The 13,879-nt window shown below is 41.5% G+C and overlaps 1 protein-coding gene across 2 annotated transcripts in view; it reads right to left on the reverse strand.

Annotated features, from left to right (window-relative positions):
- The window catches only part of STIM2 (stromal interaction molecule 2), a 64,460-nt gene extending 61,254 nt beyond the window's left edge, over nt 1-3,206 (reverse strand). Inside the window, exon 1 of one of the 2 annotated variants that reach the window (XM_066548523.1) lies at nt 3,029-3,206. In XM_066548523.1, the coding sequence (XP_066404620.1) occupies nt 3,029-3,206 (178 nt within the window). The remainder of the gene's footprint in view (nt 1-3,028) is intronic. The other variant, XM_066548524.1, reaches the window with a different exon arrangement.
- Nucleotides 3,207-13,879: the final 10,673 nt, after the last annotated feature.

Here is a 13,879-nt window from a genome sequence, read left to right on the forward strand (position 1 = left end):
AAAACTGGTCTCAAATATTGTGAGACATAATTAGAGAGAAATTTATTAGCCAAATACAGGTGGAGGATCTCTGTCACACCCAAAGGCAGCCGAGCTAACCCATGATCATGGATTAAATTTAAACATGAAAATAATCCAGAATTACAAAGCAATTTATAATTGGGTGAATATAAAAATGTGAAAACTCAGTGCTATCTTCAAGCTTAGAACAGAAGGTTCCTTAAAACCTTCTACCAAATTAAGTAGTGAACAAGCAGAGCTGGAGTGAATAGCAAACAGCCTCATGGTGTTCCCTCCAAGGGAGACACATCTCTGTTGGTCCAATTTTCATAATCATGACTAAATACCTTCAGGCACAGTCAAGTCACACTACATATTCAGCTGTCATTTAAAAATACTGTTAAAAAGGCACATACACACAGGAAAGACAACAGTAATGATAATCTATATAGTCAATTAAGTAAATACCTGAATATCTGATAAAATATGGCAAAAATAGAATCATAAGCTCTCCCCTAGTCCTAAAACTCATCACACATCCTTTTTCTGTCAAATATCTAGATTATCTTTGCCAGCTTCTTCTCTAAGCCAATAAAAACCTCTGATACTGGGAACCTGTTTAACAATCTACACAATTTGGCTGTTATAGGTAAAAACTCTCCAGCCTATATTTAATCTAAATCATACTCACAAAAATTTACTTCCTCTTAACCTACACCTCAACTACAGGAAAATTAAAAAAAAGACTACAGAATAAAAGCTTTAAAAAACTCGCAGTGCTTCCATGAACCATTTCTTACATACCCACCCCACAGCTTTTTCCACCACATCAAAATAATCCAATACTTTATTAAAATAAAAAAATTAATTCTTAAGTTCTGAACCTCTCAAGCCATGTGATTTAATACTCAAACCTAGACACAAAAGTGCAGTCAAAAAGAAAAAAAAAGAAAAAATAAGAAAAAAAAAACCTTCTGTACTTTAAACTCAATCAACATATTCAAGGATGGCATCTACTTTTGCCAGCTGCATGTTTCTCATTCAGACCAATTTGTGACTAGAAGTCCTGAATTATTTTCTATAGCTCTGTTTCCCAAACATCTCTATCTAAGCATCCCATAGCCTCTTCCTAGCGCAGCATTTTATGTGCATCAGCTTTTTATCTTCTGGATTGTACTTCTCAAACCAGTCAAAATTACTGAATTAAGAGTTTATTCTGTTGTTCTCCAGACAAGTGTTGGTATTCTCTCCTAACTCAGCAGTGCATTTCCAACTCTCACCTTTTAGGAAAATAACAGATAACATAACTAAAATCACCCCCTGAAAAAGTCATCTGTTTTTTTCCAACCATTCAAGAGTTCTTCCAGATTTGCAAAAAGTAACTTTAAACTACTTAGGAGTTAGGCAAACTCCATGACAAATTGAAACATGTATTTATTAAGTGGATGAACACTTAACTATGAACTAGAACTATGCTGATACCTCCTAAAATTTACAACTGTTTGTAAGATGGCTTTTAAACATATGTATTTTCCAGACCATACTGTCATGTAACACAATTAATCCACTTAAAGCATGTTAGATTTCTCAAATAATTATATTTCTTCTTCACCAGAGTCACTACTAAGTGAAAGAGAACACAGCTGATGGGCATCTCAGTACCTTTACAGTCCATAAAACATTTTAAAAATTTGGATTTTTCCATACAGACTGACACATCAAAATTGACTGAGCACAAAATGTAGACAGCATCAGCAGTATTCATAGTAAGAACTGCTTACCACCACCTACAACCAGATCAATCACAATCAAAAAACAGAGAGAGCTGTTCTGATACAGCATTTCCGCAACACCCTTGGGAGGTACAACTGCTGCTCCACAGACTGCGGATGCTCCAGCTTCCTTTAGCTCATCCAGCAAGCCAACAGACTGGACAATTCACATTGCAGGAATATCACTGATCCCCCGCTAGATCATGTAGCCTTGCATCTCTACCTTGGAGTTATGTCATGACTACTGCTGAAGTTTCACTAATTCTAATTAAAATTCATGTCCTTAAGGTGCTGGGCTGAGAAGAAACCCAGGTATGTGTCATCAGCTGAAGTTCAACACCTACAGTTCAGGATGTCAATACTATTCCAAACAACATCAGAAGTTTTTCTTTGAGAAACGCACATTACTTTGATTCTGAAGGGATATGGGTTTTTCTTGTTTCGTCCACCTTCCAAGTTCTTCCTTTCAATTACGGAGCTTTTTGAAAAGCACATTATGAGACTGGACAAACTTCTAAGTGTTTCCGACCCCATTTTGCTAAGTGAACTGTCTAAAGGCAGTAAAGCTTCCTCCTGTTCATTACAAGACAGATTCCGAATGCGTATAAGCAATTCAGAGCCATCAAAGCTTGCCGAAATTAGATTATTTGAAATGTTTCGATAGAAGCGCTGTTTTAATTGCAGGCATTCCCAATTGCCCTAAGTACGGTAATGTGACTTTTCTTTAAAGAATTAAGCGAAGGCTGGAATGCCTTCCCCTTTCCCGGAGAACTAAACCCCCCTGGGGGCAGGGATGGACACTGTGCCTTGCAGGAGCCGTGCAGCGATACAGCGGGACCCGCCAGCCGCCCCTGCCGGCTCCGGGCCGTGCCCGCCGGAGGCGGCCCCGCGGGTGCGGCGCCGGGGCGGGCGCGCTCGGCCGCTCTGGCCGCGGCCGGCGGCGCCCCGGACACCGGCACGGGCGGCACCGCAGGAGCCGACGCGGAAGCGGCGGCTCCGGATCCCAACAATATCGCTATTCAACAGGATCCTGCACACATCCTGCGGCGGGCTGCTTCCCGGGAAGGGCCGCGCCGGGCAGTACCGCAGTGCCGCCGCCGCAGCCGGACCCCCTGCAGACCGGCCCGGCGCCCTCTGCAGAGCCGCACCGCGCCCGGCCCCGCGGCGGCGGGAGGCGGCTCGGAGGCGCCCCGGAGAGCAGCGTCCCACCCGTCCGCCGAGAGCCGCCCGCCGGCGGGACGCGCGGGGGCCGTTACCTGTCACCGGCTCCGCCGCAGAGCCGGCCGCGCCGCCCCGTCCTCCCCGCCGGCCGCCGCCGCCGTCCGCAGCCTCCAGCTCGCACCCCGCGCCCGCGGCGGCGGCGGGCAGGAGCAGCCCCAGCAGGAACAGGCAGGTCAGCACCGGCCGCACGCCGGGCGCTCGGAGCCCGCTCATCGGTACCGGCGCTGCCGCGGAGCGAAGGCAGGAACACAAGGACGGACGGAAGGAACGCAGGGCTGGAGCTCCGCGCTGCGCCGCTGCCGCTCCGGCGGCACCAACCCGCTCCGCGCCGCCTCCCGCCGCTTCCGGCGGCCCCCGCGCCGCCGGGCGACACGTCACCGCGCGGTGACGTCACCAGGGAGGGGGCGGCCAGCGGCGCGCGGCCCCGGTCCCGCTGCCCGCGGGACAGCGCGGCCCGGACGGGACGGGACGGGACGGGACCGGACCGGACCGGTCTGGACTGGACTGGACTGAACTGAACTGAACGGGACAGCAGCGGGCAGGGCAGAACAGAACAGGACCGGAGCGGACCGGACCGGCGGCAGCCGCAGGTGCCGGGACGCGCTCGGGCCGCCTGCATCGCCGGGGCCGGGCACTCCTGTCGGGGTGCGGGGAGCGGGGAGCAGCCGTCCCCCGGGCCGCCAGGCGTGTCCCGGAACCCCTCCGATCCAGACCGGCTGGGCCGGACCCAGGAAGGGCACAAGGTGAAAATAAGATGTTTTAGAAAATGAAGATAAGGTGTTTCAGCTACAGGGCAAAGCCTTGGACTTCGTTAAACTTGCCCTTATCGCACCGGCAGGGCAGACACCTGAGGAGAGCTGTCTGAAGTTCAGGTTCGGTGTGTACTACAGCGCTCTCAAAACAAACATCGACAAAACGTGAAAAGGAAGAGTTTCAAATCTGATCTCACACAACTGAAGCCAGGAAAACTAAGTCTTCACAAAGATTCAACCGTGATTTCATTGTGCTTAAAATCTTTACCAAAAAACCCCACTTTTGCTTATGATGTTTCCATCAAGCCACTGAATGGCAGTAAAGTCTGTGCTTTGTCCTGTCCGAACTTGCAGTACTTTACAGCATTCCATTTAGAGCCATTTAACGAGAATAACACAGCCTTTAAAGACCAAATTCAATCTACTATTTTAGATACACAGTACGAGAGAAAATAATGCCACACAGGTGCTAAAAGCTATATAAACATTACATTTTCTATTAGCTATTGCAATTACCTAAGAAATAACAGAAGAGGGCTTGAAAGAGCCTTGAGAAAAGCCTTTGCCTGCTATGTAGACCCTGCAGGAGACAGGAGCACGAAATGGAGTTGTACAAGCTGCTTCTGCGGGTCAGCAAAATCTGGAAAGCTAACTGTGAAATCATTACAGTACTATTAAATGCAGCAGAAAACAATTTCTCTACTAATATAGCTGGCATGCAAACTCCATCCCAGTTGAAACATATGTTTTTATGGGGAAAAAATACCAAAACTTAAAAGTAATCCTATAGCATATAAAGATTTGGAAAATGTGTCTAAAGCTAATGAACTCTGATTGAATTGTGAAGTCTGTGCATAGCGTTAGCATGTCTGCTGGTGAATACAACAGTTTTTAAAGACCAACAGTATCTGACCAGATCTTGTGCAAAGAGAACAATGAAAAGCCTGTATCTTAAGAAAGCTTGTTCAGTGTTGTTTAACTTTAGGGAGGGGAGCTGGAGCAGAGTAAATTTCCCAAATGGAAACAAAGAAACCAGCTGTTAATTTAATTAATTAGTTAATGTTATATTACAAAAAGAGAGGAATGCATAAAGGGCACATGGAAGAGGCAAGTTTCCTGGGCAAGTGTGAACTGTTTTAACTGAGAGTTAGTGAAGTCAAAAGACCCAGATTGCACAAGTACTGTAAAGAAAAGCCTATTCTGCATCAGAATAGCTGTGAGATGGGGACGCTCCAATAAAAACTATGTGGGCCTAAAATAATAAATGATCCTTACTAAAAGTCCTCTTTCAGTATTGGTTCATTCTCATCTCCTGCTTTTAACTACAAGACCCAAAGTCATTAAGCATGGAATGGATTGTTTGCAAGCAATGTCTGTGTTCTGGAGTCGAGGGGATGTCACTGCTGGTCAGGACACCATAGCAGATCTCACAGTGCGAAGTTTCTTAGCTGGAAATGCCTCATGATGCAGTGCCAGTTCATATCATGCTGAATCAGCTGCATGAGCTCAGAATCAAGGAAAGGCTGCAGCCTAACCCGTTAATCCACAGAAACCTAAATAATTTGTGGTTTCAATATGAGGACCCAAATTCTAAGGAGTGCCCTGCAAGGCTTCATCACAGAACCAGAGAAAAATGTATGACCTCTAGAGTTCCTCTAGTCTAACTCCCTTACTGAACTCTGAGGAACATCACTCATAACCAGATGCAAGTTTCATTTCAGACTGGTCACCAGTACTTTTTAAGTAGAGTGGTTCAGACTGCCATCCACCTCATCTACTTACCCAGTCCCTACTGGACTACAAAAATGCTGTGGATGTCACATCAAAAGACCCTTGCTGAAATCAGTATGTGCTGCTCTTATCACTTCAGTCATAGAGCCATCTCTCTCATGACCGAAGGCAGCTGTGTTGGTGGAACTGTGCTGGTTTTCAGAAGTGACTCATCTCCTTTGTCATCCCAGAAATGGCTACCAGAAACTTTTCCTTCATTATCTCCTCTGAGAGAGATACTTGGTAAGGATGACTGCTCTGCGGTTTCCTGCACCTTGCTTTGATGATGGACCGTGACATTTGCTTTTTTCCAAAAACTGGAAATCCCATGTGATTGCCACAGCCTTTAGAAGGTGATAGGAGGCAGCGCAATGAAGTTACTCACCTTCCTCAGCACCTTTGCAAGCAGCTCCTGTTCAGCCCTTAGGACTTGCAAACATGTAATTGCTAAATTTGCAGAAGTCTCCTTCTCCAAACCTGGCCAAACCAGGCACAGGGCTCTGTGAACCCTAAGGGCTGACCTTGCTAGTAAAGAACAAGGGAAAAGAGGGCTTTGAGCATCTCAGCCTTTTCACAGTTCTTTATCACTAGTGTCCTGGCCCGTCCATCAGCAGAGCTGTGTGGGTTTGGGGTATGCTTGCTATTTAGAATGTTTTCTCTACCTCGAGATGTAGACAGTTGTAATAGAAGGGCTGGAATTTGTTGTGAATGGAGAATGGATGGTAATTTCTGGGCATGGGGTTGCTGGATGAAGCACACAGCAGCAAAAGAGTTCTCTCCACAGACTATGCTATTGGCATCCAAATTACCCAACCCAGCACACCTGTGTGCAGTTTTGCAAGACACTTTTTCTCTTGTTCTGGAGAAAAAGAGCAATGAAGAAATCCTGATGACTTAGGTGAGACAGGATGGAGACACTGATCACTATCAGCTGCTAAAGGCTACAAATAGGCATATCCAAAATCTCTGCACTGTTGCCAGCCAAAAGGAACCGAGACATGAGGAGATCCTCAGAGTTTGTGCCACTTGTCTCCTGTGTAACTGCCATGGATGCTGGACATGGGGCTCCGGAGGGTGGGACACCCTGAGAGCGTGAACAAAAGTTACAGTTGCTTTGTTTCCAAGTCTGCCCGAAGTACAAACACCTTCCCCGAACAAGGTCTGGCACTGGCACATGCACATTGTTGACAGAATGTTGCAACAGCATTTCCCAAAAGTGCCTACGTTTATCTTTCTGCAGGGAGCAAACTGGTCTCGAAGCCTTAAGAGTTCAGCCATTTATGTTACTTTCTGTCACGAATCCTGATGAGTATTAATGAACTCCTACAGTCTTGGTCAAATTTTCTGAGTGTTCCTTGCTGTATGGATAACCAGAGAGGCTTTTATGTGAGTCCTGTCCTGCATCCTTCCATTGATCTTCAGAGCAGAAAGCTTTTTTCCCCCCTTTTATTAGTGTGTATTAAGTGCTTTGAGTTGCCTTTCCTGTTAGCAATTTTATCATTCACCTAGCCTTAATCACCACATTGATTTATCTGAACAGAAAAAGGGAGAGGAAATAATCTTCAGAGTTGTTTAATGCCAATAGTTCTTTCCAATATATACATTCAGCCAGCCCTACAATAACCCTGAAGCAGGTTTGAACAATAGAATAAAGGAAAAACAATATTTTTTCCTGCCCTTTAGTGCCATTTGCAGTCTCTCCAAACTAAAAGCTGTGAATGTTCTGGGTAGATGAGAAGACTGATGAGGAAAAATGAGCCAGACTAATAATAACAGATGAGAAAGAAACCTGGTGGGGGAAACAGAAACAAAGCACGAACTTAGAAAAAATGCTACAAGGTCACCTTATAGGAAAGAAGGCTCAGAAATTAATACAATATTATTTTTATTAAAAAACAATGTAGTACAAACTGGCAATAAGTTCAAATTCAGATAAATATATCATTTACAAATAATTCAGATTATTTGTAAATTGTCCAAGAAACATTTGATTCTATTAGTGCTGTGAAAAGAAACATTCATTTTTAATAGGCTTGAGATTCAAATTCAAATATCTTCTCTTGATTAGAGAAGTTATTTATATCTGCACCCAAATTATAAAACTTTCTAGTTCTCAGATTTCATGTGCTGATAAAATATCAAATGAAGGTGGAATTTTGTAAGATTTATATTTGTCAGGATGAGAGGATCAGTTTAGGAACCCCTTCTTAGTTGTTTCTGGATTACTGAAGTTTATGTTGTGGGGAGGGAAACTTAGTGTTAGTTCAAGAGGAAACTATACAAAGTATTTTAAGTGGTCCTGTATTTCCAGCTGTTAATGGACTAAGAAACTATGGGTCATAGATGTTATCTCAGTTCAATAAGAAAATTGAACTCAGAGAATGGAGGTTAGTGAAACATCTTCCTTATCTAATGGGAGTATTAGCCCTTAGGATCTTATCAGTGACCACGAGTCTAGATATCCCTCAAACGAGCAAATTACCTGGTAATAGGCTAAAATGCTGCAAAAATTACAAAATCTCTTCCAATAAGAAGGAAGGAGCAGTCATTAAGGGCAAAACAAGAGCTGCAGATCTGCAAAGAACTTTTTTATTAAGTTTCTAGTTCAAGAATTTTTTTTCAATCAGCATTGTCACAGGCATTGCAGAAGATTTTTTTCTTTAACACTTATGGAGTAAAGACAAATATAAAAGAAATCTTGGAACACACACACACACAATGTTCAGCAAGTGTTCATTGCAGCTGATTCTTGTATTTGCATAGAAGATTTGCTTATCCTTTTTTCAAATTGTTGAGTTCTTTATGGGAACAGAGATGCCATTCCAGTTAGAAGATGTTGGCTAGGCAGACTGTGGTTGGATTCTGTTTATTTCAAAAATAAACAAAGACTCAATCTGTTTACACAAGATCTGGAGGCACATCCGGAGATACCGAGTCTGAAGGAAAACAATGGCAGAACGAGTGAATAAAATATTTCAGACAGCACTTGGATTTCTGGAATCTGTAGTAGGAGCCAAACAGTTGCCAGGACACAATCTTACTGGTGGTGCAGGAGCAGGGAGGGATCTTGCTATCTTGAATACTTTGGCTTGTCACATTACAACACAATGATGGGTTGATACATATTTTGACAGCTAAAGACCATTTGGAGCAACACAAAAATGGTTGTGGAAATGAATTACCTTACAGATTTAAGTGATCAGAAATATGTTAAAAGCTACCAAGGGACAATCCTGGAGATCATGGTATGACAAAGTTCATCATCTGATCTACTCAGAACATACATCTGGTTTTGCCAAAATTGATTGCCAGACTGTAAAAGTCCAGGCATCTTATTAAATTTTAACAAGACCTTGATTCTGGTAATTTTGCATTCACAGTAAAATCATAATGGGGTCATGTGTAGTTCAAACTGTCTTTAAATTATCAGTGTAACCATTCCTGATGTTTAATGAACAGCAATATTAACACAAAAAATCCATACATTAAAAATAAATTGCTGACTTTTTCACTCTTCAAGCAATGTGAGAATTGAACCAATTTCAACACAGAAGTGAGAGCTATAGACATGACTGGCCAAAAAAGGCCATCTTAGAGGGAATGGAGAACAGAGCATTTTACCACCAAATAAAAAAAATAAAAGATCCCAGTACCTACATAATATTTCTTTCACTTTTCCTGAATCTCAGCAAATCTCTACATCGGCCATTACCTAAGCAGAGACAGTCAGTGCTTTGTGTCTTCTTATTCCCTCCCTTCCTGTTAGAGAGGAAACAAGGAAAAGCACAATCAGGAGGTGATGAGAGCCACTACTGCACATGACTACTTTTTATTTTATAACAAGCCTATTGACCAACTGTGTGAAAAAAAAAATAGAATAAAAATCACAATTAAAAAAATATATCATTTGGACAGAGTCATTCAGCACATTCTTGTGAGTGCAGCAAGTATTGAAGAATGCCTCCTGGGACATGTTTGAGTATGGTTTTGCTCAGAGAAAATAGTTCCTACTCACGTGTAACAGGAACTGTCAGAATGGAGTCTGCTTATTCAGGCTGGTAGAGGCATTCTGGGGATCAGTTTTCATTTTCTCAGTGCCTATAAAGTAACTGTTGCATTAAAAATAATGAGTAGTAACTTGAAGAATTTTTTTTTTTGTCTAAATAAAGGCTTAGTTCATAATATATAGAGCTGTTTTTTACCTGAATGACCATGCTCAGAAAATGCTGTCAGATTAATTATTTCCAATGGAAATAATTTGTCCCTTTAAGATAATATTTGGGATAAGAACAAAGACTATTTATGACCTTCTGAAGAAGCAAGAAGAAATTAGCAAAAGCTTTTACTTCAAGTGTGGTTTTAATACATTTAGAAGCTGTTGATTGAAAAGTGGAATGAGAAATCACTCAATCAGAAGTCAGAACTTCAGTGAGTAGGAGATTATATTCTCATGATCTGTGACTAACAGAGAGCAATAAAAAGCCTAGTGAACATGTGTATCGTGTAAATACAATTCTATTGTCAGATGGCTTGTGGTAAATTGAAATGGCTGCTCTGAGGTCACAGCAAGCAGGCTGTTTCCTGGAATTTCTGCAGGCAAGTTGCACATCCTGTAAACAGGAGTTCTCTCTATCTGTGGCATTGCACTGCCAGCTACTGTGATTGACACAGACTCTAATAAATAAGATCATTCTGCAGAGCCAGAGAAAGCTGGTCTCAAATTACTCAGAAAGTTGAAGGACACATGAAAACCACTGCTAAGAAAAATCAAACAATAGATTTTTTTTTTCTTTGCCTCAATTTTTGTATGTTTTGAGTTGGGTAATATAGGGAAAGCATTGGAGACTGCATCCTCTGTTATAAGGTCGTTGGATACAGACTATCTTCCTACTGTCAGAACACAACCTTGAGCATTTGGTGTTATCACTTGCTACAAACAGCTGTATTTCTCACAAAGAATTTAAAATAAAATTTTAAAAAGAGTAAAATTTCATCCATTGCTTACATTTTCTGAAAGAGTACACATAGTTCATTTTTGTTCCTGCTCGCTTTGCAGGTTGTGTGCAATGTGCTAAGCTTCCTTGAGCATTGGAGTCAAACAAGTTTTCATGATCTTCCTTGGATCTGGACTTTTTTTTATTCCTTAATCTGCCCATTATGAAATTGTGACAGTTTTGGTTAGGGCGGGACAAAAAGGTTCTGTATTCAGAGAAGTTTTTCAGCTTTCTGATATGACTTGTATAGGACAGGTCATACTTTTTATCTTCTACTTAATGAGTTCCAGCAGTTCTTTTGGAACTGTTCATAGTAGTTAATAGGAAATGCAGGGAAGGACTCAACTAAAAGTCTAAATCAGACACAGTCAACTCTTAACCCCTTTAGAATCAATGGAGAGTAATGGGAACTTCAGGTTGTTAATTTCTTACTAAAATAAGCATCTAAGATCTGAAGCTTTTTAAACATGGAAAGGAGAGGCAAATCAACTTTCAGGAAAAACAAAGTATCTTCTGTCTCTTATCCATTAGGAAAAGACCAATGAACACCACCCCTGATGCCTTTCTTTATTTCCTGTTCTTGGGACACAGGAATCAAAATACCTTTTAGGCCTTACTGATATAACTAGAAAGCAACCATAGAAGAAACTGCTCACTGCATGAAGGAGTTGGAATGCACCTCCCATAGCAATGGGTAAACTTTTCCTCATGTTTTAGCATCTGCTTTCATGTTTCTTTCATCTGCTGCAGTGATTTCAGAGAATGTCTTCAGAACTAAAATGACTAAAGAGAGACTCAGAAGAGTATTTGGTTCCTAAGGTGTGCTCCCACTGGGATTACCTGTGCTAACACCAGCAGTATTCCCCTTCCCCTGGAATTAGTGTCTGTCATCACTCAATACTGAAAGTTTTGGTATCACTTCAGAGGAGGTCTCTTCTACACAATCTTGATCTCTCTGTAATCTGTAAAAAGAGACAAGCTCAAGAAACAGTTACGTACAAGATCCAAAAAATTAGGTTCATAGAATCAAAGAATGGGTTGGGTTGGCAGGGACCTTACAGGTCACCTTGTATGTTGCTAATGGCTTCTGAGCTATAAAGGCTTGAGGCAGATGTGACACCTATAGGGAGTTACTGGAGAGGGACTGCAATAAACCACAAACTATGGCAGTGGGTGTTGGTCCTTAAGGCAGAGTGGTTGCCTTGTCCTGAGAGTTTTAAGATGAAAAGAACAAGTGGTGTACTTCTTAAATGCTACAAACTTCCCTTTTTAGATCTAACTGATCTCACAGCCTGAAAACTCACAGTGAGTAAGTGGGCTAGTGAAAATTCAAAATATATTACATTATGGAGGAAATAAAAAGCTTAAATGCCTAGCGTTAATCCTCACTGAAATCTTAATAAAGCACTGAGTCTTGAAAGAACATTTCTGTTCCATAATAGCCCTGCCTTTGAATGGCCTGGTCCCACCAAAAGCAGAGTGCACAGCACTGACCTGTTTGCATTGGAACAATTTCCTGGGCAGTATCAGTAACCATCTCTGTTTAAATGTCTGGACTGAAGTCAGGAGAGAGTAATTTATCCTGCACTTGTCATTTAAAAATCTCACCATGGTGTTTTCTAAGAAGGAACAAAACTTCCATCTATAGAAAACTGAAAAGATGGCTTAATATTTGCATCAAGAACATACTCATTTCATTGGGTTGTGCCCAGTTTTCTGGAAGATCTACAGTAAATTCTACAAAAAGAGGACTAAAAAAGCCAGTTCAACTCAGAATATTTTTTATTAAACTGTCTGGAACTTGTGAACAAAAAATCTCTATCTATGAAGGACTATTTCTTCTAAAATATTTTACATTTCATGTATTTGTACTAAAAAGGAAGGTGATATTTTCCTTTATAAAATAAAACAGACTGAACTGAGATTTTATAATAATGTTCAGAACTGCCTAGCAAGAAGAATAGTAGCCTTGTGTTGAAAACACAGAATAACTGAGAATTACGGATCAAGCTTTTAAACTAGGAAAATACAAATAAATATAATAATATACAAACACAAAATTAATTATTCACTGAAAACAAAAAAATCTTATCTGAATGGGCAAAGATGGACCTTACACATCAGAGAGACTCATGCTCTTTATATTCAAAGAAACTCTCCAGAGTTTACTTACAAGAAAAAAATTACAAACCTCAGGGACAGAATTTCATCATTTTGCAGAGACCAGGAAAATCTAACAAACTAGATAAAACTGTCCAGCTGTTTTTTTTATGAATTATGAATTACTATTGTAGATACCACATAAGATGATACTTGGCTTTTTCTTTGCCCAGCTTGCTAGGTTAACTTAAGCCTAATGCTAACCCTAATTCTCTGTCTTTTCTCTGGAAACAGTATTTTCACTTTGTCCTAGTCTCATGTTCTAGAATCCTGTGTAAAGATCTTGTGTGTACAAAACAAAGACGTTTATTTGTACAATCTACCACCTTGGCCCTTCCCTCCTCCAAAGTCTAGCAGTAGGGATGAGACTTCTGGCAATGTTTTCCATTATTTGCTTGCAAGTTAGTGCCTAACTCTCCTGTGTCTGATTTCTTCCAAAGCCAAGGTGGCCAAGGTCTTACACAGGTTTTTTCCAACTTTGAGGAAACAGTTAGGTTATCATCCAGCCTGAGGAAATCTGCACTTACTATGGTGCCTGCAACTTCCCTGCTTTTCTTTCACTACTCCCTTCTAACTGAAATCCTGGCAGGCAATGCAGCACTCCCTTTGTCCACAGAGCTCTCCAGTGTCTGCATTTAGAATGGTCACCTGGGATGTTCAAGAAAACACCCTGGGCATCACTTCCTGCAGTTTCTGGAGGACTGCACTGGCAGGTGCAAGGTCTTTGATATATTTGGCTTTCTAAGATTGCAAACCTCTCTTTAAGTCTTTATAAACCTAGATTGCTGCAAAGCCAAACATCTACCATTTCCACCTTTTAACTGTGTGGTTTCAAGACTGAATATTGATTAGCTGCCTACATAAATAATACTTGCCCTAAACCAACTCTGCACCATAATCCTTACCCCATATCCCTATTACCACCTAATGCAGGAATGGACTGATACCAAATTTAAAGTTTTTCCAGGATTTCTTTGTAACACAATAGAAACATATTTCTCAGGGGAAGAGAACAACCCTAATCAGAAAGGTTCCTATTTTTCTCTAAGCTGTAAACTGTAATTTCCATAGACAGGAAATCCAGATTAGACAAAACTATGTAAGGATATTTGTTGAAGATTGCAAAAAGAGAAGAGAGAAGAAGATAAAGCTCTGGAACAGAAAAATCTAGTGGTACAAGTCTGAATTTCAAAATTTATACAAACACTTC

The sequence above is a fragment of the Molothrus aeneus genome, chromosome 4, assembly GCF_037042795.1.
Source record: "Molothrus aeneus isolate 106 chromosome 4, BPBGC_Maene_1.0, whole genome shotgun sequence".
NCBI classification, from domain to species: Eukaryota; Metazoa; Chordata; class Aves; order Passeriformes; family Icteridae; genus Molothrus; species Molothrus aeneus.